General features: G+C 36.8%; 3 protein-coding genes across 3 annotated transcripts in view; 1 reads left to right on the top strand and 2 right to left on the bottom strand.

Annotated features, from left to right (window-relative positions):
- Positions 1-12,680, top strand: part of LOC112513009 (probable cytosolic oligopeptidase A) — a 43,317-nt gene extending 30,637 nt beyond the window's left edge. Inside the window, exons 9-17 of the mRNA XM_025119132.1 lie at positions 7,556-7,663; positions 7,749-7,994; positions 9,440-9,585; positions 10,293-10,410; positions 10,597-10,756; positions 10,879-10,910; positions 11,026-11,091; positions 11,614-11,685; positions 12,092-12,680. Coding sequence (XP_024974900.1) covers positions 7,556-7,663; positions 7,749-7,994; positions 9,440-9,585; positions 10,293-10,410; positions 10,597-10,756; positions 10,879-10,910; positions 11,026-11,091; positions 11,614-11,685; positions 12,092-12,172 — 1,029 coding nt within the window. The 3' untranslated portion in view covers positions 12,173-12,680. The remainder of the gene's footprint in view (positions 1-7,555; positions 7,664-7,748; positions 7,995-9,439; positions 9,586-10,292; positions 10,411-10,596; positions 10,757-10,878; positions 10,911-11,025; positions 11,092-11,613; positions 11,686-12,091) is intronic.
- Positions 12,681-13,181: 501 nt separating this feature from the next.
- Positions 13,182-18,074, bottom strand: LOC112513010 (ABC transporter G family member 17-like). Its single transcript, XM_025119133.1, has 3 exons — positions 17,589-18,074; positions 14,534-15,273; positions 13,182-14,228 (listed from the first exon to the last, which is right to left on the bottom strand). Exons 1-3 carry the CDS (start codon positions 18,072-18,074, stop codon positions 13,244-13,246), a joined length of 2,211 nt encoding a protein of 736 aa, XP_024974901.1. The 3' UTR covers positions 13,182-13,243.
- A 4,181-nt stretch (positions 18,075-22,255) lies between these two features.
- On the bottom strand, positions 22,256-24,963 carry LOC112512055 (transcription factor GTE7-like). The gene is made up of 3 exons (XM_025117849.1): positions 23,256-24,963; positions 22,967-23,159; positions 22,256-22,885 (listed from the first exon to the last, which is right to left on the bottom strand). Exons 1-3 carry the CDS (start codon positions 24,624-24,626, stop codon positions 22,833-22,835), a joined length of 1,617 nt encoding a protein of 538 aa, XP_024973617.1. The 5' UTR covers positions 24,627-24,963; the 3' UTR covers positions 22,256-22,832.
- Between the last annotated feature and the right edge of the window lie 231 nt (positions 24,964-25,194).

Here is a 25,194-nt window from a genome sequence, read left to right on the forward strand (position 1 = left end):
CCCTCTGGTCTCTCTTCCAGAGCTTCTGGTCTTCATGACCAGAGCCTCTGGTTGCACTAACCCATACTTGGAAAATATAACATATGACCAGAGCCCCTCTGGTCTCTCTTCCAGAGCTTCTGGCTTCACGACCAGAGCCTCTAGTTGAACCAACCCATAGAAAATAATTCCACATCAAGGACCAGATCCCCTCTGGTTTCTCTTCCAGAGCTTCTGGTCTTTCACAACTTGATATAGAGCTCTCATGTAGAGCTTTTGGATAACGTAACTTGGTACCAAGCTCTCATGCAGAGCCTCTGGCTAACATGATACAAAGCTCTCATGTAGAGCTTCTGTGTAATATAACTTGATATAGAGCCCTCATGCAGAGCTTCTGTATAACATTCTTTAAAGTGGTTTTTAACAGAATGCGATACAGCGTGTTTACCAAATGAAATCTAAACTTTAAATTCGAATCCTAAAACACGAAGTTTGGAACATGAGCCTTCTAGAGTTCTATACAGGGCCAAAGACACATCCAAACGTTGTAACAACATAAATTTTGGTTGAGTATTTACCTCTAAACGACGGGAAAGCAGGGGGGTTCTTGCCTGGTCTTGAACTCCGGTTTTTCTCTCTCAAGCTCAACGATTTCCTTCTTCTTTTCAAATGAATAGCGACCCTAACCRGTGCCCATAATTTATACTCAAACGATTTGGCCTATTAGTTGACCAAATCGGCCGAATCCCTAGTTTTAGGCTGTGAACGGCTTCTCCACAGTCTGCAACCGGCAGGTCACAGTTTCCCTTTTTGAACCAGGCACCGCATGTTCCTCTTCTGCCTCTCTCGATCGTTGACAGCAGACCACCCTGTTACAGATCTGTTGCCTATTTACAAAACAGGTCCTTCTGGTTTGGACCTGCTTACACACGACCCAGTCCCTTAACTTCCGCGAATTGACAACTTTCACCCATGTCTCGACTTCTTCCTTCACTCTTGGTCCGACTTTTAAACTTATTTCAACCTTCCATTTTTTATTTAATATATATATATATATATATATTCTTAAAATAAAATACTAATAAAGATAAATTATTTATTCCACAAATTTTTTTGGGTTTTACAGTCCGGGACCCTTAACATGCAATAAAACAGTTTAAGTCTAGGTATCATGCTGTTAAAATACATAAATCCTTAAACTCAGGCTCTGATACCATTCTGTAACGCCCCAACCCACACATTGCATGTAACACATATATTTCGTATCAAAGAAATACATATTCATACACATCTGGTCCCATAGTACAAGAAACTATCATGACCAAATACAAGGTCCAAAAATTCAAAATACAATCTTGTACTAATCATCAAAACTGTGCATTAAAAGCAATTCTTCAACCAAAATGCATGTAAGAAAAGCATTACATCTTTTCCTTTCCCTTACCTTCCACATGTCCTACAATACATATTTAAAATCACAAAAACGAGGGTTACACTGAAGAGTCTAGTGAGATACCCTATTCATGTCATTGCAGGGTGAAGGATCACCAAAACTTTATAAAACAACTATTCATATATATACAATATATGAATACGCAAGAAGTTAATATCCAATCATTTTCCACTTTCATGCTAACCACGTAGCTATACAAATTTCATATTTTTGAATCAATCGGGTTCCATACAATGCCACTTTTTAAACCTTTTAATATCAAATAAGGTTTAACAAAGTTTCAGGCCAAACCTRTTCTTTTCTCCTCAATAACATCCAGTCTATGATTTCCAATTAAGAASCTTGATCTTAAATCCTTAAATCACAAAGAAATAAAGATTCCAGACCTTGGTAGTCTTAAAGGATATAATATAAAGAGTTATATATAAAAACCACACACATACAAATGCCACCCTTATATCAAATGGACACCTCTCCTGGATATGTCACCCTTATCCCATGAAACACCTCTCCTTGATATGCCACCCTTATAACAAATGGACACCTCTCTTTGATATGTCACCCTTATATCAAATGGACACCTCTCCTTGCTATGCCACCCTTATACCTTCATTAAAATATTTATGAAAATAATTCCGAATAGACCGCAGCCATTGGAATTGTTATCAGTCCAAAACCATATGTGTTAAAACTTCATTTTATGATAAAATAACAATTTCTTTTTAAAAAAAATCACAAGACATCATCTCAAATCTCGTCAACAAATCCGGTCAACAATTTGGTCAACAATCCGGTCAACAATCTGGTCAACAATCCGGTCAATAATCCTCTCAAGCTTATCCGGACAATAGACCTCTCAAGCTAATCTGGACAATAAACCTCTCGAGCTTTGTCAGGTTTAGACTAATCCGGACAATAAACCTCTCAAGCTTTGTCAGGTTTANTGTCAGGTTTAGACTAATCCGGACAATAAACCTCTCAAGCTTTGTCAGGTTTAGACTAATCCGGACAATAAACCTCTCAAGCTTTGTCAGGTTTAAACACTTAGACAAAATAATCAAGGTTTCTTTCCAAAGAATAACAATACGAAGCATGCAAATAAAACCAGTAGAATTTTTATACAAAAAGGTTTAGAAACCACTCATCTTATAAAGCTTTTGAAACAAAAACACTAAAAATTGATCCCTTTTGAAACTGGGCACTTGAAATCAACTTGAAATCACCTCTTTTTTGCAAACCGGACAACACTTCTTTAAACCTCTCAAATTTCTCAAAATGGCAGGAAAAGGTAAATGAGGGGGATGAAGCCCCTTTTATACCTTCTAAACAAGGAAGGTAAGCTACTTTACCAAGCCACGTGCATGCATATAAACCTTCATATACACCTATGCATATATCTACTAACACATACATGCATACATACTTCATGCATGCACAYACATAAACACATATGCATGTATTATGCACATAATTTTCATACCAGCATGTATCAAACTATCATGCTACCACGTAATCATTTAATCAAATAATCACATATAACTTACCTTGAGTAATAACGAGGATCCGGTTATTACAATGAATACTCGAAGAATAACTAGAAACGGCGAAGGAAATAATAAACCACGAAGACAAAGATCCAGAATAAATCCACAAGAATCTACCAGGGGATTGATATAGCACCAGAAATTTCCCGAGGTATCCAGGAAAGTCTACCAAGTGTAATAGCTCAAATTCAAATTGCTGTTAATCAAAACTCAGAACATGAAGGGGGTAGTAGAGAATCGGGTAAGGCATGAACCAAATGATGGTCAAACTCATGAATGTGACTATAAAGCATTTACAAATGCTAGTCCATCCACGTTTGAAGGAAAAGAAGGACCAATAGTTGACAGGAACCGGTTACAAGACATGACAAGTTGTTTTCAAACATGTCAGTGTGCCTCCGCTCAACAAGTAAGGTTTGCCTCAACCAAGTTAAAATTGAATGCCCTTTATTGGTGGAAAACTATTCAATCTATGAAAGGTGTGGCAGAAACAGCCGCAATGCCATGGAAGGAATTCAAGGATTTGGTCTATAAAAGATATTGCTCAGATACTCGAATGAAAATAATGGAGGAAGAATTCGTAAAGTTAGAACAGGGAAGCAAATCTATAGAAGACTATGTGAAAAATTTTATAGAAAAATCTCGATTCGCAACTTACCTTGTCGCTACAGAAGCTCGGAAGGTGAATCGTTTCCTACTTGGCCTAAGGAAAGATCTACGCAGATTTGTAAATATGTCACAACCAAAAACATTCCAAGAAGTGGTATAACCGACAATTCTAGCTGAAAATGATTGTTATATACCAAACAATAAGAAGATAGGCGAGGGAAGAAAATTCGAAAGGGGGAACTTTGGCAATCAATTTAAGAAACCCAGGAATGAAGGCATATGATAAACCTGCTTGTCCTAAATGCAATAAGCATCACACTGGAGAATGTGTGATAGGCACAAATGTATCCTACCGATATGGTCAGCCTGGTCATATGATAATTAATTGTCCTGGAAGGAGAAATTGTTACAATTGTGGTTCAACTAGACATCTTGCAAACAACTGCCCAAAACTCAAAGATGTGCAACCAAGGAGAGCAATAGCACGGATCAGTGGAAGTAAAACGGAAACTGGAAAAGCTTAAGGAAGAATATTCCAACTCATAGTTGAAGAAACAAAAGAAATACCCGACATGGTGACAGGTACTTTTCTAATTAATAAACAGCCTGCTAAAGTATTATTCGACTCAGGAGCAAATAAGTCAATGGTGTCTACAAAATTCTGTATGAATTTAAAATTTCCATCTAAGAATTTAGATCAAATAATTGAGATAGAAACAACATATGGTGGAATCACACAAATTGATGAGGTCTACGAAGATTGCTCAATGGAAATTGTTTCATCTTTAAGCTTTTACCGGTGCTCATTAGTATATTTGATATTGTTGTGGGTATGGATTGGTTATCTGAAAACCAAGCCCATATAGTCTGCGACAAGAAGATGGTGAAAATCAAGAATAAGGATGGTAAGGTATTAACCATCTACAATTCTACAGTAATCATAAAAAGAATTCCTTGAATCTTATTTCAGTTCTAAAAGCAAGGAAATGTATTCATAAGGGATGTGAAACCTATTTGGCATATGTAATAGATGCTAAAAAGGAAAATAAATATGTAGAAAAGATACTAGTCTGATGGTCAAAGTGAAAGGACTATTCAAACCTTAGAAGACATGTTGCGAGCATGTACAATAGACTTAAAAGGAAATTGGAATAGTCATCTACCTCTTATTGAATTTGCCTATAATAATAGCTACCATAGTAGTATTCAAGATGCACCTTTCGAAAATCTATATGGAAGAAAATGCAGAACACATATGTATGTTGGATGGAGGTCGGTAAAAAGCAATTGACTGGACCTAAAATTATCCGACAAACAGCTGATAAGGTGATTCAAATAAGAGAAAGACTTAAAAGTTGCGCAAGATAGGCAGAGAAGCTACGCTAAAAAAAGAAGGAAGCCTATTGAATTTCAAGTAGATGACAAAGTACTACTGAAAGTATCTTCGTGGAAGGGGGTTACGTTTTGTCAAAAAGGGAAAATTACGACCACGATATATTGGACTCTACAGGATAGACAAAAAGGTAGGGGTGGTAGCTTATCAACTTGAATTACCAAAAGAGCTTATGGGAATACACAATACGTTTCACGTATCCAACTTAAAGAAATGCCTTGCTAAGGAAGACGTTGTAGCACGGATTGAAGATATCTCAGTTGATGATAAACTCAACTTTGTAGAAGAACCTATAGCTATCACTGAGCATAAAGTTAAGAAACTTCGAAACAAGGAGGTACCATTTGTACTAGTTCATTGGGACTATTCTCATGGATCAGAGACAACATGGGAGGTCGAGTAAAAAATGAGGAATAAGTACCCGCATCTTTTTGAGTAAAATTTCGAGGACGAATTTCTTGTAAGAATGGGAGAATTGTAACACCCTAGTTTCTTTATTTGATAAATTTCAATATTTAAGCCTTAAATGAAAATATTTATGAGTAATTCAAGTACTCCAAGCAGCTGTTACATTTAGTGAAACATCTTAATTATAAGACTAAACAATCTAGTGATAAGTTGTTTAGACTAGAAGTATGTTGGCAAGTCTAGTAAGCATGAATAAGAAATCTAGTGATGAGTTGTTTAGGCTAAAAAAATATGAGTTGGCAAGACTATTGATTACAAGACAAGTCTAGGAAGCATGACAAGGAGTACTAGAAGCATGAGTTGTTTAGATTCTCTTATCCTTAGATGAGTTGTCTAGATTCTCTTATCCTTATTGTTTATATTCTCTTATCCTTAAGAAATGAGTTGTCAAGATTCTCTTATCTTTATAGATGAGGTATTAAACTCTCATAAGAGTACAATCTTGAGAGCAAAAAGAACAAGTAGTTAATGCAATGAATTTATCTATAAATAGGGATTGAAGGGTCACTATTTGTGCATACCAAAAATAAGAAATCTCTCTCTATATACATAATTAAGTTTGAATAAAGGAATCAAAGGAAAAAGTAGGCAAAATCAAGGTGAGTACTTATGTGATTTATGAGATACATGCATGCTATATATAAAAGTATTATATGCATTACAAGTTATGTTGGCATGCTTGTTTTACATAAAAATATTGATACACATACATATTCAAGATATGCATGATGACATGTTCTAGTACAAGTATACACACAAGACATGAAAATCATTTACATGTTATCATATATGTTACACAAGGCATGAAATTTTTTACATGTTATGTGTAACCATAATATCCAACGGGATATTACAAGAAGGGACCTCTTGCAAACAGACCTTATAGGGCAGCCTTTTATGGACCTGGGGGTTAGCAAACCTCAAGACAAGTATGGTATACATGCATGTGAAGTGAGATCTCAAAAGAATGTTTTATGCATGATAAAGAATAGTATTTTTATGAATGTTTATGCATGAGAATAAAGAATATTTTTATACATGATCAAGAGCTTTAATGAATTATCATTCACAAAATATCATGAAAATTTCTCATTCATGAAACCATAAATACTCACTAAGCTTATGTATCTCAGGAAAGAAGTAAGGAGGATTTGCATAAAGTAGATTTTAGTCAATAAGCAAGTTTTGTTGTAATACAAGTTATGGTTACGTTTCCACTAAGTAATTTCTTCTTTGATGTAATTTCAAGATATGTTATAAATAAAGCTGAATTTCTAGTTCAGATTCAAGATGTAATAGTTTTATCTTGTAAAGTAACGGCACCCGATATATAAAGACATGGGGCGTTACAATCATTGCATCGTTGTCCTAAATGTGTACATTAATTACATTCATAAGCTAGACTTCTTTGGAGGACTTGAGTTTTGTATGATGGCAACAATGATTGCTTTATCATATAATATGTGGATGGGTTTTAATAGCTTATCTATTCTTTTGTTGTGAAAATGTACTCCTTCCTTTAGGCCCGTTTGGTGATATGTTTGTAGTAATGTTTTAAAATATGTTAAAAACCTTTGTTTTGAAATAATCAATAATCAATTAATAAAAAAGTAATTTACTTATTTTTATAATTTTTTCTATAAATAATTTATAAAGAATGGAATTCCACTCGATCATACAAACACAACAACAAAGATTCTAAGGGGCCGTTTATCAAACACTTACGCGGTAAGTGCCTACCGGTAAAATTTAACACTATTATTTACTTACCGGGTAAGATTTTAGTCCACAAAAACGACATTGTATGCAACAATTTACCCGGTAAGCGCTTACCGTGGTAAGAGTCGTCGCCCTCACTTATCGGGTAAGACTCTTGATCCTTGTCTCGTTCTTACCGGGTAAGATTTTTGGTCCTTACCATATTCATCCGATGAGATAATGTTACTTGGTAAGTACTTACCCAAGTAAGCATTTGGTAAACGGCCCCTAAATCCTTCTGATTCCAAATCCTTCGCTGAAATCGAAATCTGGCAAAAGCATTCCGTCAAACCAAACAGGCCCTTGCTTACTTTTTGTCCCTTATAAGAGGTTCTGTTCTGGATTCTACAGGAAGAATTACGACCTTACTTTTCCTTGCCTAAAGTTATGGATGGCCTTTTCAACCTTGTGAAGATGCTATTCGACATTGATGTTGTACCAGCTGACGGTTTAGCACCGGTAAGATTATTAATTGCTTTTGTTTTGCCCCTGGTGAAGAGGTTGTTTGCTAGATGACTTGTACCACAGATTTTGCTAATTGTAGGTTTGGAACACTGATGTCAAATTTTACTGCATCAAGGATTCATCAGGCTCCCCGATTTCATATTTTTATTTTGATCCATATTCTCGTCCATCTGAAAAACAAGGTGGTGCATGGATGGATGAAGTTTTTGCACGAAGTCGTGTATGTTCACATGACAACACCTCTGTTAGGCTACCCGTTGCCCATATCGTGTGCAATCAAATGCCACCCGTTGGTGACAAGCCAAGCCTTATGACTTTCTATGAGGTAAACATGTAACTAACCCGAACTTAATTTAATCATTCTTCACATATGAAGTTGGATTATAAGTTGTATATGGCTTAAATATGTATCTTTAAAATAAGTAGTTGCACATATGAAGTTTTGTTGAAAATGCTTTAAACTTGGAGCAAGTGGTTTCATATACGAAGTTGGATCTCTATATGCATTGTGATCACAATGCTTGAGAAACTGGCGATTATATGCATGTTCACATGTATGTGTTGAGCTTGGCTCCAAAGGTCAAAAGTACCACGAGGTCCCAGGTTCAAATGCAGTGACTCCGGGCTATCTGCAAAGCACGTGGTCGCCCTGGGATTAGTCGGCTCGCATAGTGGGTTGGATATCCAGGTTAATCAAAAAAAAACTTCACGTGTGAAAGTTATTTCAATCAACAAATTTGTATGCTCAATAGCATCCGTATCAAAGAAAATTGGATGGAATTAGATAAAATATTATACTTTATAATTAATACTATAAATTTTCCATTTAAAAGTTAGATAATTATGGGATATCGATGAGAAATCATGAAAGATGATAATCATCCGTAAACAAATTGAGAGCCAGATTACCGCAATACCCTTTAATAATATATAGAGAAATGCTAATGGCATCCCTTAGATGAAAGTAAACTAATGGTTGAGGATTGTTTGTACGTTTTTAACCTTTATCATTTAAACTTCGCCCTTATATATAAGGTTGGGTTCCCGTGAGACCAACCTGTTTTCATGAGACCAGTTGTGAAGGCACAAAAACACACTGAACCTTCACTGCAACAACACGGTGAAGGTACAAAGAAAAACGTTACATTGTTTTTGCTATGAAGGTTCGATGTTTCTTTGTACCTTCACAATGTTTTCCTATAAGGTTCAATGTTTTTTATGGTTTCACATGTCTCACTAAAACAGGTTGGTCTTCCTGATCCAAGTCTCTCTCTCTCTCTCTCTCTATATATATATATATAGAGAGAGAGAGAGGGGGGGGGATCAAATGCAAACCAAGCCATTTGTACAAACTGTACAAACCATCCTCATATGTCGATTTCATTGTTTAGTTTAATGAAATTGTTTCATGAGATTGTTTCATATAACTCTTTTCTTGATGAAATTGTTTCATATATTTTTGTTTCTATGTAAAAATGAAATTGTTTCATGTATTTCTTGTTTTCATGGAGTTTGTTTTCTAAAATTAATATAATGGAGATGATAATGTCCATAATTAATGCCCTCCACAATAAAAATGACTAATCAAACCTCATAATTGAAAAAAAAATGAAAAACGAAAAATTATGGTTGGTTGAATGAGGTTTGTACGGTTTATACAACTGTCTTGGTTTTCTTTTGATCCCTCCTCTCTCTCTTTATATATATATATATATATATATATATATATATATTTCCTGTTGTATAATATTTGCTCCGTTGTATGTTCAGGTCTCGACCATATTCCATGAGTTTGGTCATGCACTTCAACATATGCTAACAAAACAAGACGAGGGGCTTGTTGCCGGTATACGTGGCATAGAGTGGGATGCTATTGAATTACCTTCACAGTTCATGGAAAATTGGTGTTACCACAGGTATTTACAAATTGGACATTAACAGATTTACAATTAACCTATACTAAGCCTATGTTCTAAATTATTTGAGATTGTAACTTAACCTCCTAGACCAAATATCTTATGGGCATTGACAATCATAAGCAATGATGAAAATTCCATGAGTAAAGGTGTGAATTAGATAAGTTACATGGCAGATGGCCTTGAATTCGGCCTCTGCACTCTTCTCCTGCTTCTTGCTTCTCCATGTTACCAGATTTCCTCAAACGAAGGTGCAGTAGCCAGTTCTGGACTGTCCATCCGTTCATGAAACTGCGAGTCAGCATCAGTGTAGACTTGAAGGTCTTCTTGAAAAAAGAAGTCCTCACCCGAAATTTTTCTCGAGATGGTGTAGGACATGGAGCACTGCATCCTTCTAGTAGCTTGTGAATGTGTAATCCCCTTGTCGGAGATCATGAAGCAGCCCCTTAATCTCGAAGATAACAGATGTACATCTTTATTAGGAAAAATATCCGTTGTTGCTTCCTAGATTTCTGCAGCCGTTTTGTAGTAGATGTTTCTCCATGATGTCTAGCATCATGGAATGATCCATATAATTCTCAGCATGCCGTTGCTACACTTAACCTCTGGAGATGCATTCTCTCACGAGAATTCATGTACTGTTTAATGCATTTTAACCAGATATCGAGATGTGACGGTTAATTTAATTCCTTAAATGACTGCCGCAGGGATACCCTGATGGGTATTGCGAAGCACTATGAAACTGGAGAGTGTCTCCCTGAAGACATATATCAGAAGCTTCTTGCAGCCAAGACTTTTCGTGCTGGTACACAGAGTCTTTATCAGGTCAGTATAACATTCATTACTTGCCACAACACATTGTGTGCTTTGTTTAAAGTAAGTGGTTGTCTATTGCTATAAATTGGTAGATTTTTCAAAGTACAGTGCCCTAATAAAAAATAATTTGAAAGTACATTGTTGTAATAAGAAAAAATGAAAGTACAACATTATAATAAGAAATTTTATTTGTAGCTCAAGTATGCAATCCTTGACTTGGAGCTGCATAGCAAGTATGTTCCTGGTGGGCCTGAATCTATCTATGATGTTGATCAAAGGGTCGGGAAAATGACTGAAGTGATTCCTCCATTTCCGGAGGATAGATTCCTCTGTGGTTTTAACCACATATTTGCAGGTTGGTTCTTCATAATGAATCCTTTCATTATGTTTAATGTCAGTGATGAATAGAAGTTTTCTTGCTAATATATGCATCATTGTGGTCATTTCTTATCCATATATCGTTGTTGGTCGTTACAGGCGCGTATGCTGCAGGATATTACAGTTACAAGGTATTTGTTGTTGTTCTTTTTTTTTTATCATACTTGATTAGTTGTGTTCATATGGTTTATAGGGGGTGTTCGTATAGAATTACCCTTTTACCTTTTGCCAAATTCATTTTTTCAGTGGGCAGAAGTGTTGTCTGCAGATGCTTTCTCGGCATTTGAGGATGCGGGATTAAATGATTACAAGGTATGGTTTTGTTTGTGAACGTATTTATAACATGTAAGAATATGTGGAACCCCTGATTAATCTCCAAAAGAGCCCTTGAGGAAAGAAGGGAGGTTCCAACATATATGCATGAGAATTGGTCCAAGGAGGTTAGATGGGCACAAATTGTCCCAAAATATCTGTAGGGGGGCAAAACGGGTGATGGGGTTAAACGAGTATAGATTGCCTCAGAGTGGTAGACATTGGCTCTTAATATCATGTGAGAATACGTGAAACCTTAGATTAATCTCAAAAGAGCCCTTGAGGAGAGGGAGGTTCCAACATACATACAGAAGTACTGGTTGAATTCTAGCCGATGTGGGACTCTGATAAATATACGCACACATTAGTTTTCTATTGACAATCATTTTGATGGCATGTGTATATAATCTGGTAATGCATCCTAAATGCAATTGATTCATGATTCTCTAGATCCTGTACATAAAACTGCTCTATATGACACGCTCAAGTGAAAATTGGAAGCATTTTTTTGGTCTACGACAGGCATTACGAGACACAGGACACAGGTTCAAAGAAACTGTACTTGCTCTTGGAGGCGGAAAACATCCATTAGAGGTTAGATGTGTTTTATAATTATTTACACCTTGAATAATCTCATGGAAACTCGAAGAAAACAACCACCTTGAATAATCTCATGGGCCCGTGAAGAGAAAGACCATGAGAATCCCCGGTGGCCATAAAGTAGCTTATAAGCTAGTTTTCAAAAAGTTACTTAAAGTAACATTTCAATAAGCTCTATGTTTTTTTTTCCACTTATGCCCCTTATCTTTTACATAAATGACCAAAAACCCTTTAAGGTAATTTTACATTGTCATCTAACTTATCAACTAGTTTTTACCAAACTTGGCTAGTTGCTATTAGCTTATTAGCAATATCGCCAAACATAGCCTAACCATCTTTATTGTGAAGCTTTAGAATATATAGTCTTATTCCGATCAAAATTCTGAGACTCAAAATGCAGGTTTTTATTGAATTTCGAGGCCGTGAACCCTCTCCAGAGCCACTGCTCAGGCACAATGGCCTGGTACAGACAACTGCATGAACATCCACATACCCATTGTTACCTTCACTCCAAATGATGCCTAGAATAGTTCTAAAGGTTTATTAGGGGACGGTTCAAATAAAAAAAGAGCTAAATATCATGAGAACGTAAGAAGGGAAGATTCATTTGAAAATGTATATGTGAACCGATGTTACAGATTATTCATATGTATGCATTTTCAAATGGACTTTTTTAATGATTCACATATGAACCTTCACTTCTTACCTTTTCACGATATTTAGTCTTCTTATTTGTATCTCCCACCAGTTATGTATATATATATATATATAAATAGTACTCCCTCAGTCTGCAAAACAAGTCCATTTTATAGTTTTAGAGGGAGATTGCTGTTGTAAAATGAAATGTATTCTAGAATGATCATATTTACAAGGAGATTGTTTCATAGTTGCTCAAAGGAAAAGCTACATACAGAAATCATGTATACAAACTATCAAAAAAAAAAATTTTGATTAACCTGGATATCCAACCCGTTATGCGAGCCGACTAATCCCAGACGACCACCTGCTTTGCAGATAGCCCGGAGTCACTGCATTTGAACCTCCGTGGCCACAAGGGGATTTTTATTCCTCCTTGGATTTGAACTTGGGACCTCCCGGTACTTTTGACCTTTTGAGCCGAGCTCAAACCAATCAGACACTATCCTTGTGCTACTGTAATGTCATAGACTAATAAGACGGTTTTTTTAAGGTGTTCTAAGAAACTAGCTACGACTTCTAAAAAACGTCATATTAACTTATTGTAACACTTTTACAGCGAACACTCCTGTTACAGTAGCAAACTTATGTTGTTCTGGTATTCCCTTCAAAACTATGCTACTAAACTTCACGAGCCATACATATCCACAATATATATACATATACATATATATATACATATATATATATACATATATATACATATACATATATATATATATATATACATATATATATATATATATTAGATTGAACAAAAGAAAAGCTGCAACAAGTGAAGGTTCATTCAAGCTAAAATTTCCTGTTTTCTGAACATTTTCTTATTCTCACCATAAATATCCACCCATTTTCATCCTCATGTCCTCTGATTCTTGGAAGCAAAACGAAGAACGATATAAAACAAGACCCGATACAAGATCGCCCATCCGAACATTATGTAAATATTGGACCACCTCTCGTCGTTTTCATGATAAATGTGCAGCGATTGCAGGATGTCGATTCCGGTCACATTTGTCCCTATAAGAGTCGTCCCAAAAACTTCATTTCTTTGGTACTCGTTTAACAGAAGCGCTTCATACGGGTACGTCATGGTCGAAACCTTATTCATCCAACGCCACCACGGTGGAATATCTTGACTGCTCAAGAAATACCCACAAAACAAGAAAAACAGCGCTGTAAAAGCAATAACAGCCGCATACCCGAGAATGTAGTTTGGAACGACCGAGCTCACAAACACAACGAACGAGTTTGTGGAGAGTAGAGAAGCGTAGAGAACAAGCAGAAAGTAAAGAAACGGGCCTTCGAGCTTTAAGGCGAACCAGGTGATCCCGGCATACATTGCAGCCTGGAGTAATAGAAATGGGAGATAGGTTATGAGGCCAGAAATGGTGTAAGTAGAGGCTCGATAGGCGTTATGAGAAGTTTCTCTAACGAATATGAAGCGTTCTTGGATAAAGGCGGGAACCGCATCATTTGAAGAGAAGAAAAAGAGGCAAACGGTGAAGATGAAGAAGCTGAGCCGGTTAGTTATTCCTTGCATTGATCTATCGGGTTTCGTAAACAATGTGGCCATCATGAACCCCATGATGCTTAACACCACGAGGCGTGATAGAAACAGCTCGGGTGTTCTTCTGATGTTTATAAAGTTTCGGCGCATTAGAATCCATGTTTCCGGGAAGAAAGAGTTTGCGAATTTGGGACCTAAATGGTTGTATTTTGCAGCATTTGGAGCGTTGTTCGGGGTGAGATAGTCGTCTTCGTTCACCGTGTAGTCACTGCTGTGTGGAGTCGGGGTTCCTGCTACAATATCGCTCGAGTAGGTGTAGTAGCCTGGGGATGCACTGTAAGAAAAACGATATAAGTCACGAAACCCAGTATGCCAGACCAAACCGACTCGGTATATCACATTCAAAGGTAGGGTTTTAAAGCGGAATTTATACAGACATGTTCTCTACTCCAAATCATGGCTGTGTGTTATGAGAGCATCTCCAATAGATTGTCCAAAATGAAGATTTTAGTTTTATATAAAATTTATTTAAATGCATAGAATATTTAAATAATATAATTAATGTTGAAATTATAGACGAGCTGTTGCATATTCTTCATAGATATGTTAGATTTTGAATGTATCGTCAATGTTGTTTACCTTGCAGGATGCGGTGTTCTCTGATCGCTATGCGGACGATTTGGAGTGAGTTTAAGCGATTGCATAATTCCGCTTTGGCTCCATGATTTCGAGTTATTCCACGGGCTTCTTACGCTATGATCAAAATCCTTAAGTTGATCGGGCCGTCCAGCCGTTTGTAGGTGAAGCCTCTTCCTCGAGCCACCTTTATCCTCGCTCTGTTTATCAGACCGATCATGATTCCGCCTTGGTGGTGGGGTCGGAGAAGGTGGGATTGTTGAAAACGACGTTTCGTTTTCTGAAAGTTGCGGCGGTTTCATACCCGTAAGCGCAAATTCAGCCAATGCATCGACTCCATAATCGGATTGATCATATTGTTGTATCACGTCGATAAGGAACTCCATCGGGTCTTCGCCTTTAGGAAGTTTACGACCCATTCGCCCTAGATGGTGGCCCACGTTTTTCGGGGATCCTTGGTACATGAGTTGACCACGAGCCAATACAATGAGGTGGTCGATTAGAAGTTGCATTCGGTACGAAGGTTGGTGGATCGTGAGAACAACCGTGCTTCCTGTGTGGGCAATGTCGTGAATCTTCTCGATCACACTCTGAGCACTGGTTGAGTCCAAACCCGACGTAGGCTCATCAAGGAAAAGCAGGGATGGTCCATGGATGATGTCGACACCAATCGATACCCGACGACGTTCGCCTCCCGAAACTCCTCTACTCCCTTCGTCACCGATGTATGTGTTCCTTGCTGTCTACATTTAAACAATCAGTCTATAAGAGTATCTACAACGGTTTTTCCATAATTTCTTCAGATAAAAGTCCAAATCTAAAAAGGAGTAAGTTACATGTTTCGTTCTTGTGTTTAGGTGTTATTGACGGTTATTGTCCCTTTATTTAAAATTGTGTATTTGTGGTTGCGTTTTTTAACGAGTTTCATTCTTGTGCTTGTATTTTTCTAATGAGTTGGATTCCTATGGTTGCAGTTTTTAATGAGTTCGTCCCTAAATAAATCAACAACCTACGTCTTCTAGTTGAATTAAGGACCTAACTTGTAAAAATACAACCATAGGGACACAACCCGTTGAATTTTCAAAATGGAGACAAGGACCGTTAAAAACATATAACCGTGCGTTTGGTATGCAGACTACATGGGACAGGACGGGACAAAGAAAAATAGTCTCATGTTTGGCATGTCATGGACAAAAAAAACATGGGACAATGTGAGATTATTTTTAATTTTAATGGGACAAATCTTGATATTTCTTGTTCCACCAAAAAAGGTTGAATAACATGGGACTAAAGTTAAAATAACAATTTTTTGGTTGATTTGTTGTCATTTTACAATCATTATATGATATAAAATAACATTGAACAACATTTAGAGGTAATATGGTCATTTTAATAGTTTTGTTCTGTCCTAGTTGTACCAAACATAGGACAGACAATTAGTCATGTTTCGTCCCGTCCTGTCCCGTACCGTACCGTCCCGTCCTGTCTCATCCAGTCTGCATACCAAATACTACCATAGGGATGAAACATGTAATTTTTGTCTTTTGAAGATTTCATCATCAATTATAGAGTGAATTACATTGATGGTCTATGTGGTTTGTTCAAATTTTGGATTTGGTCCCTAAAACAAACTATCTACACCGGTGGTTCATAACTATTTATTTTCATAGCACTCATTGTTAGGGGTGAGCACGGGTCGGATCGGGTCGGGTCGGACCATAAACCGACAAACCCGATCGGGTATCGGATTATAATATCATGCCCCGTAATATGCAGTTCGGGTTCAGGGAAAGTTCGGTCCGGGCCAGTTCGGGTTCGGTCGGGTTTCGGGCGGGTTCGGGCCAATGAAATACCTTTGTTTCTCACATTATCATGGTTTTTTCTCTCCATTGTTTTCGCCAAAGATAAAGAGTGTGCGTGAGTATTTGCCGTGTATAAATATTTTATACTTCAAAAAATAAGACATTTGTGGGTTTAATGCTTAAAAATGTATATTTTCTCATGAAAACCTTTTGTCAAAATGAAAGACAAAGATTGACATACACCATGACAATTCAAAGGTATCTAAAACTAGTAATAAAAGTTGAATAATTCGGGTTTCGGACGGGTTCGGGTTTTGGATCATGAGATCCTACCCGATCCTACTAACCTGATATAATTTTCGGATTTCGGACCTCGGGTTGGTTCGGTTCATAGATATCGGTTCGGATCGGGGGTTTTCGGTCGGGTTTTTCGGGTAATTCGGGTTGGGTCGGGTTTTGCACAGCCCTACTCATTGTCCCTCCACTTAACAACATTAGCTGGTAACTGTTATGAAGGACTAATCGGTTGTTAAACAAACTATAGAGGCCAAAAGTTTAATATGCTCTAAAATTTAACGTGATTCACGATTTTTTTTATTTTTATTAGAAAATATTTTATATATCCATCACAAATCAAATATCTTAAAAATAAAATATATATTAAATAAAATATATATATATATATATATATATATATATTTGTTGTAGTTATGGTTTTTCTTAACTATTTAAATATTTTTTAATCTTAATTTATAATTTTTATTTTGTTGTTATTTTAATTATTTGTAATTTGACTATATCTTAATAATAGTGGTGTCTGATTGGTTTGAGCTTGACTCTAAAAGTCAAAAGTACCAGAAGGTCTCAGGTTCAAATCCAATGAGAAATAAAAATCCTCTTGTGACCACGGAGATTCAAATGCAGTGACTCCGGGCTATCTGCAAAGCAGGTGGTCGCCCTGAGATTAGTCGGCTCGCATAGCGGGTTGGATATCCAGGTTAATCAAAAAAAAATCTCACTTCAACCAAACTTAATTTCATTATTTTGCTAGCATATTTTAATTCTCAACCCAAAATATATGTGACTTGATTTACTAATTTTTAAACTTGAGATTTTTTAACGGTAATTTTCTTATGAATTTAATAGTTTCTAAATAAATGTAATTCTTTTTTTAATATGTACTTTATTTTAAGAAATTTGATTTGCGATTTTAATAATAATAAAAAATTTAAAAAACGTGTATCTCGGATTCTTACCGATAGGCCAAGTTGCTCGATCAAAGTCTCGACACGCTGCCTCTTTTCCGCCCTCGAAATCGATCCTAATCGAAAATCAGCAGCAAACATCAAAGTCTCGTAAACCGTTAGCATCGGGAACAATCTATCCTCCTGCATTATATAAGCCGCGGTTCTCTTGATCAAACCGGGGCTTATCTCCACCCCATCCAACGACACCTTTCCCTTGAGACTGCCGCTAGCAATCCGCCCGGCTAGCCCATCCAAAAGCGTTGATTTCCCCGCACCACTAGGACCCATAACCGCCGTGATACACCCTTTCGGTGCATAACCCGTGATCCTATTCAGCAAATCCGCTTCTCCTTTCACCCATTTACCTTCTTCCGTCTTCTTCTTCTTCATCACCGTATACGTTAGGTTCATGAACTCTAACCCACCCGTAAAATTCATCGGCTTCACCATATCGATCACCATATCCGGGCTGCCGCCCTTATACTTACGACTCATTTTACGAAATTCCCGATACCGTGATTTGGTCTCTTTTTTAGATGTTCATAATTTTGTTGGGGTGAATTTAGAGAAGGAATTAAAAAGGGGATTCTACAGTAGGTATATATGTGAATAGGAGGCAATTTCAAAGCTGCATAGTTCTATAAGTTTGGATCCATTAATGGAGATGAAAAGGATTTTTCTTGTTTCCTTCATCATATGTTTTTTTTAACTTTCTTAAAAATTACCACCACTGCCCTTGGCTACAATTTTCGGGTTCTTTTATGCGGTTGTCGGGTTCGGGAATAAAAACCTTTTCGTTTTCAAATCCCGTGTACCCTTCTTGTCCACCAATCAAGTAAAAAACAATGTTCTAAAAGATTCGCCACGGTTATCACAAGTAGAAAATGGAGATCGAAACGGGAGATGGACTGTGTAGATTTTCCCGAGTTCCTTGGAGTCAGTTGTCTCGTGCCCCTAGGTATTTTCTACCTATCCACCTGTGTCGGTTCTGGGTACTTCTAATTCTAACTAAGGATTCGTGCGGTTCCGGAATATCCAACCAATGGACTAACTCGAATCTTGTAGATGACGATGAAGCGGGCTATTATGCGCTTGTTACACACTCTTTCAAGGTGGTTGCTTCTCGGCAAACCTCATGGTTGTCTGCCCCATACGAAACTTTCGTTATGGGGTTAGCCATGCACTTCACATGTTTCTAACGATTCACATAACATCATTAAATGCCGAATAAACGGTTTATGTAACATGATATTTGATTTCTCTTACATTTTATGTTTTAATATATATCATAAATTTAAATTGTTTATTGTCATTTAGTTACTAAGTAATAGTATAAAAACATATGTGTGTATATATATTTACAGGTCGGGTTTATGGGAAAACAATTAAAAAATAACGAAGAAACGGTTTAGGAACTATTCATCTCTACAATCTGTATATATGCATACAAGTAATTTATAAGTAAATCTTTTGGTATGCACATGTGCTTGCATTGAAACCAGAAAACATCTCCAATTACATGTATGGACACGTGCATACGTCAAAAGAACGGTTATCAGTGGTTCCTCAGCTTTTCATTTTTTTGGGTGTTTACCCGTGAACTGCACTCTATAATTATATATATATATATATATATGATATAAAAATTTGTCAGGTAAGTCACATCTTGAAAAACATTGTAGTCTCGTTGTAGTTCTCCTAACTCCTAAGGCTTGACTTCGCCGCCGCGCCACACCTCACGCCACTTAGGCACGTGGTAAAATAATGATGTGTCTTCACATCATTGGTGAGATATAAGATTTGGAGAGAGATATTTTTATTGGTCGGGATGTAAATTTTTTGGTAATGAAAAAGACATGATTATGATAAATCGGCTATGTGAAAAGAATATTTGAGACAACATCATTTTAGCCGTACGTATGTCTTTCTCGATTAATTGTTATATTGTTTTGTCATGTGGGTTGATATTTAAGAATGAAATAAAATAAAATAAAACGTCAACTTTCGCCGTAGTTGTCATTGATTTTCCTAAAGCTGTGTAGAAATTTTTGGACGTAGTCAAGTGGAAGGTTGCAATTGGTTAATAAGATGCTATTTGCACACATCTTTCTCGACTTATATTGTAACATTTTTAGACGATTTGGCTCCAATTTCGCTTCTATCTTAAAGAACGGAACTAGACAAGACTTGAGCAGGAAGAGTGCTGAGGAATCTGGATCTTGTGGTTAGTATAGACTTGGATAAGTTTTTGGGCCGTGAACAACATATTACTTCCAAATACTATGTTTCGTCCTTAGATATGCCTTAGGTTAATATGAAATTAGTTATAGATAATCCAAAATTTTAATACACGGATTAAGGCACCAACTCGTATATGTATATTCACCAGATCAACTGTTTATGTATTTATAAGAGAGATCGACGATTACTAGCAGTTTGGTGGTTAAATGTAATTGCTTATCACTTATAAATGCTAACAAATAAGATTTAGCGATGGTTACAGTTGACTTCAGAGGTTTTCAGTCAGAACCACCGAACCTAGAGGTGAAACCCATGATCAGTTAGAAAACTACTCAATGTTCAAAATCGTTGGACAAAAGGTCCAAAGACTCTCGAACGTGACTTAGGCTATAAAGACTTAGAACCTCTTATCGGAAAGATCAGAGACTCTGAACTATACTTGGGCGAATTTTCACCTAGTTTAAGAACAATTTCAAGAAGGTTTCCAACCCTCTGAAATTCATTCAGATCATCCCGAAACTTCAAATTTCTGAGTAAACCTCCTCTTAAAATCCGTAAAGAATTCGGGACGCTAAGCTGATAGGGGCAACATTTGTGAGTGTGCACTGCACACCTCCTAATTCACGTTGTTTGCCTTGACACCTTGATCAATCTCAAGTAAATCACAATTACACCAAACAATTTATGACACTAAAATCACCAACATAAAGTAAAGTCGGCAAGTAAAAGAATTGTAAGAGGTTTTAGAGTTTCAATTTGATACAGATAGTTTAGTAATTTACCAAGTTCGTTTTATCTCCCTAATTGTTGTTCCCCAAATGCATTACCATCCCTCTCAATCTTGTCCGGGTCCAAAACTGATATCGTATTATCAGATCAAACATGAAACCAGAAGTTTTCATTCTGTCATATTTTATTGTGTCCCATATATTAAAACACATAATACCCTTGATCTCTAGAATAGCAATTGTGGAGTGCATTGCTTACGTGTATAATAAAGAAATTTAATTTGTATTTAATTTCTTGGAAACGATATTAATTATTCAAAAGGATTAAATAAAATAAGTAGCTTTACAACTAGTAGATATACAAATTTACTATAAATAGTATGTACCCTAAGCATTTATAGTCGCATGTTTTAGAATTTTTATTCATGTTATACATGTTCAATACTCTAAAAACATGTTATGTATGAAAACGTTTTACTTACGTTCGTAGGGTCAAGTCTGAGATATTACCGGTACATAGCGAAGACGCATAAACCAAATATATATCATAGGGTACTTTTGTAGTTAGTGTGTTCAGATCTAAATCTTATACATTGTGGTCAGTCTACTTGGTGGTACAAGTATGTTTGTATGACATCCATCGTGTTGGTTTAGATTTAAGGAATCGTGTGATAATAGGAGTTATGATGATAAACGTAAGAAGGAATATGGACCCTTGATTTAATCTCAACCCCACCCCATGAATTATGCTTATCACGAGAATTGATCTGATGCATCTCGGTGCACTACATTAGTGTTGATCTTCAATTATGTTTGATCCAAAGATGGAGATCTCTTCTTATCATTTTCACCTTTCCCACCATAATTTGCATTCTCGTCGGGACCCAACCTTGCGTAGACAAAGAATCGTATGAGAATAGGAGTTAAACTAGAGAAGTGTAAGAAATGATTTGGATTCTTGAGAGTTTTAGATTTATAGGGAAATTGACTGAAATAGTCGATTTCTTCATCTCGTTTCACTTTTTTGCCATATTTTCAAGTCAATTCCCAAAATAGTCATTATTTGCGCAAATGCTTAATTTATTTACGCAAATGCCCATTTTTTTTTTTTCTTTTTTTTTTATAAATAAAATGTGATTTACATAAAGGCGTAAAGAATAACTAGGTTTGAAAATTTGGCTAAAAATATGGACATATTAATGTTGCTAGTTTGGGAATTGACTTGGCAACATTTTGACGGTTCTTACTTTTTTAGTGTTTGCTTCTAAAAATATATCATTTCTAAATATATTTTTTATTAATACACATATATTTAGAAGTTTATAAATAGATATATTAATTAAGAGTAAAGTTGTCATTTAATTAAGAAGAATTATATGGTACTTATTTTGAGATGAAATGAATAACAACATTTAAAAACTAAATGAATTTTTTTTTTTTTGGGTTTAAATCATATCTAGACTATATTATAATGAACAAATTATGATAATCTTTCTTAAATATCCATAAATCCTATAAATATCTCAATAAATTAATTTATATCTTTAGTTAGGTAAAAGATCACAAGTAAGTATATATACAGGAGGTGTTTGTCTTTGTATAGCCCATAAAGTAGAGATGATTTATTTTTGTATGGTCCATAAAAATGGGCATCTTTCTTCTATTCCCATATATGTTTATGTTCCCTTCCTCCACTTGCATATATTCAATCTCTCAAGAAACAAGAAACAAGATGATGGTCATCTGCTACCCACACCCACTCTTGGTACTTGGTACTGGTATTGGTATCATTCTCTAACTCAATTCTTTACTTGCCTACTCTCATCCACCACCAATCCTCAGGACCATTAACCAATGCATTTTTGTAAGCTTTGGTAGATAGATCTGAAACGTTTAACAGCTTTCTTTACCTTTTCAGGAACCCAAACAGATGACAGTTTTCAGCACCTTTTATATTTCTTCAGATCTAGCATCACCATGTGCCCAAGAGCCTCACCGCTAACTCCACCTCATTCATTGTCGTCCCGAGATTACTCACTGATTCGTTGTCGTCGTTCAGAGATTAGTCAGCACCCGTTACAGAAAGAAGAGTTAAGAAGAAAACCAAGCATATAATCTCACCCACAAAATGTTTTCATTAACATACTTCCACTATTTACATATTTTTCATTACTACATTCCTTCCTTAACTTCTTCTATTCAAGCTTTCATTACCTAACTCTTTCTTTACATATCTCCAATCAAAAACCATCTTTACCCCCCAAAAACTCATATTCAACATCTATTACTCCTCTTCATTACATCCATTCCCTGAAGAAGATGAAGAAGAACCAGAATCTGCACACACAAATCACCTCATTATTAGCAACAATAACAGACAACTTTGCAAAACCTTTTAAACAACCAAACCCCATTTACCACTAGATGAAGAGGAGGAATCACTTGAACTGCTACAGCTACTACTACCATTAACACCATCCTTCTCTATCTCCACACATGGGAAATTGCTTACTGCCATCTCCTCTTCTCCTATGTCAATATCCTCCTCTCCACCATCCCTTGCCCTTTTCCTGCCCTCTTCTTCCATCATAACTTCCTTACTACCTGCACACTGATACCCAACACCAAAAACAATTCAATACCTGCTCAGATACTTTATTAATCAAATATCCATCAAACTATAGATACATACATATCAAATACTTACATTGTTAGCCTGTACACAAGAAACCAAGTTAGTGTTCATGTTAGAAGTTGTGGAAGCTTTCTTGCAGGAGCTACCAATGAAGCTATGCAGCTCCCAAAGCGTCTCATCATCAAGAACCCCAAGATCTAGCTCTATTTCATCTCCTTCTTGTTCCACACCCAAAACCCCCTTCTTTATGATACCCATTATCTGATCCATCCCTTCTGGCCCTAATTGCAAATTCAGTAAGCTTGCTGCCAGCTCTGATTTCTTCTCTGCTGTCATCACCAGCTTGTTTGCATCCCTACTTATTGGCATTGGCTTCCCCAAAATAGCAGACTTCTTGAGTACAGCCACTTGAGGAGCCACATGATTCGATGTTGTCACATTAGACACTGGTATCTCCAATTCAACAGCAGCTGCATCTGAAACTGGTTTTTCCACTAAAACAGGTACTTTGGCAGAACGATTTTGCTTCTTCGCTTGATTTCCCAAAGTTTTCTGAGGAGTTTGATTAAACATGTCTTCGAAAAGCAAGAGAAGACGCTCAGCCATCAGGAAAACACCAGAACCCTTGCCGTTATAAACCATGGCATTTTGGAATGTCAATCTTACGTCTGATGCAAAAGCAAGGGGAGAATCATACTCATTTTTAGCAAGCTTTGATTTAATGGTTCCAAGATCCATGGGGTTAGTAATAATGGTATGATAATCATAGAGCTTCAAGGCAGCCGCATCAACTGGAGCATTGAAAACCCAACCATGCTTGTGCTTCATCAGCTTCGCTAAAATTTGACCACATTTCCTCATCACCACCTTACTCCTCTGCACATTGTTCTTTACACGGCCACAGTGCTTCTTCGTATCTCTGATCGACGGAGCCGGCTTAGTCCGTTTCTGGCCTACCGCGCTCTTTTGGCGTTCTTTCCCTTTCAAAGCAACTTCTGGAGCCGTTGGTAACTCCAGCTGCGGTGGATGATAATTCTTTTTAGGTACCGGCGTTGAACACACCCAATGCCTGAGAGCCCGTACCCGTTCTAGATCCGAGATTAACCGTTTTTTGAGCTCTTTGAGCTCTCTTCTAGTGTACGAACTAAGACGAAAAGTTATGTACCTGTAGCCATAGGAGTTCACCGGCGCGGAATTGATCGATGAACCGGTAAACGCGACTCCTGGAGGAGCAGCAGACGGCCTCTGTTCACGATTTTTCCAAATAACATCTCTGCTGGTGTTACCGATGAAGAAATGGTTAGGGTTAGGGTTAGGGTTAGGGTTAGGATTAGGACTTATGATATTCTCTAATCTGGTGAAATTAAGCTTACTATTGTTAGTGAATTTACTTATATCACTCGAGCGTGTTTCATTCCTGCTATGTAAAAAGGCAGATGCCATAGAAATCACAATGACGATCAAAACAGACAGCAAAGAAGGGGCACTGTTGAATCAAAATGCTATTCTAATCTCCGGCGAGAAAATGGCGGGAAGCCATAGGAGCGGTGAACGGAAAGAGTGGTCGCCGGAGAAAAATTGAAGGGGGAGGATGAGGCGAGGGTTTCAATTTGAAGGCCCTCTTCCTCACGAGGCGAGTGAGAAAGGAAGGTTGCTATCGTGTCAATTTTTATAGGGCAACGGATCTGCCCGATTTATAGCTGGGGCAAGCTTCTGACCATCGATTTTGGTTTTGACGGTCCTGATGTGCTGCCCGGAACTGATGGAAGAAGGAATTAGCTGTGAAGGAAGGCCATAGATTGTTTTACAATCGACACGTGGACGTTGGCGATCGAATGCCTTTCCCTTTTGAGGACTCATTAGCGAATTCTTCTTATTTAAAGTTGCATGCTTATCAACCGTAAATTAATTTATTTTTCCAAATTTAATAAAAAAATCTTTTTAAGTTATTATTTCAGGGTGTTTTTTAATTTCTTTAAATTATATCCATCGTATAATTGAGTTCTTAATA

This window comes from Cynara cardunculus, assembly GCF_001531365.2.
Source record: "Cynara cardunculus var. scolymus isolate 2C chromosome LG 5, CcrdV1, whole genome shotgun sequence".
Classification (NCBI taxonomy): Eukaryota; Viridiplantae; Streptophyta; class Magnoliopsida; order Asterales; family Asteraceae; genus Cynara; species Cynara cardunculus.

What these genes read in the sequence shown, in the direction of transcription:
- LOC112512055 (XM_025117849.1), bottom strand. Translation starts at nt 24,626, where the DNA reads ATGGCATCTGCCTTTTTACATAGCAGGAATGAAACACGCTCGAGTGAT. An exon ending in CTTGTGTACAGGCTAACAAT is followed by an intron (nt 23,160 to 23,255) that starts GTAAGTATTTGA and finishes GTTGGGTATCAG; the next exon opens with TGTGCAGGTAGTAAGGAAGT. An exon ending in TTCCTCCTCTTCATCTAGTG is followed by an intron (nt 22,886 to 22,966) that starts GTAAATGGGGTT and finishes TTGTGTGTGCAG; the next exon opens with ATTCTGGTTCTTCTTCATCT.
- LOC112513010 (XM_025119133.1), bottom strand. Translation starts at nt 18,074, where the DNA reads ATGAGTCGTAAGTATAAGGGCGGCAGCCCGGATATGGTGATCGATATG. An exon ending in TCGAGCAACTTGGCCTATCG is followed by an intron (nt 15,274 to 17,588) that starts GTAAGAATCCGA and finishes GTTTAAATGTAG; the next exon opens with ACAGCAAGGAACACATACAT. An exon ending in AGAACACCGCATCCTGCAAG is followed by an intron (nt 14,229 to 14,533) that starts GTAAACAACATT and finishes TTTTTCTTACAG; the next exon opens with TGCATCCCCAGGCTACTACA.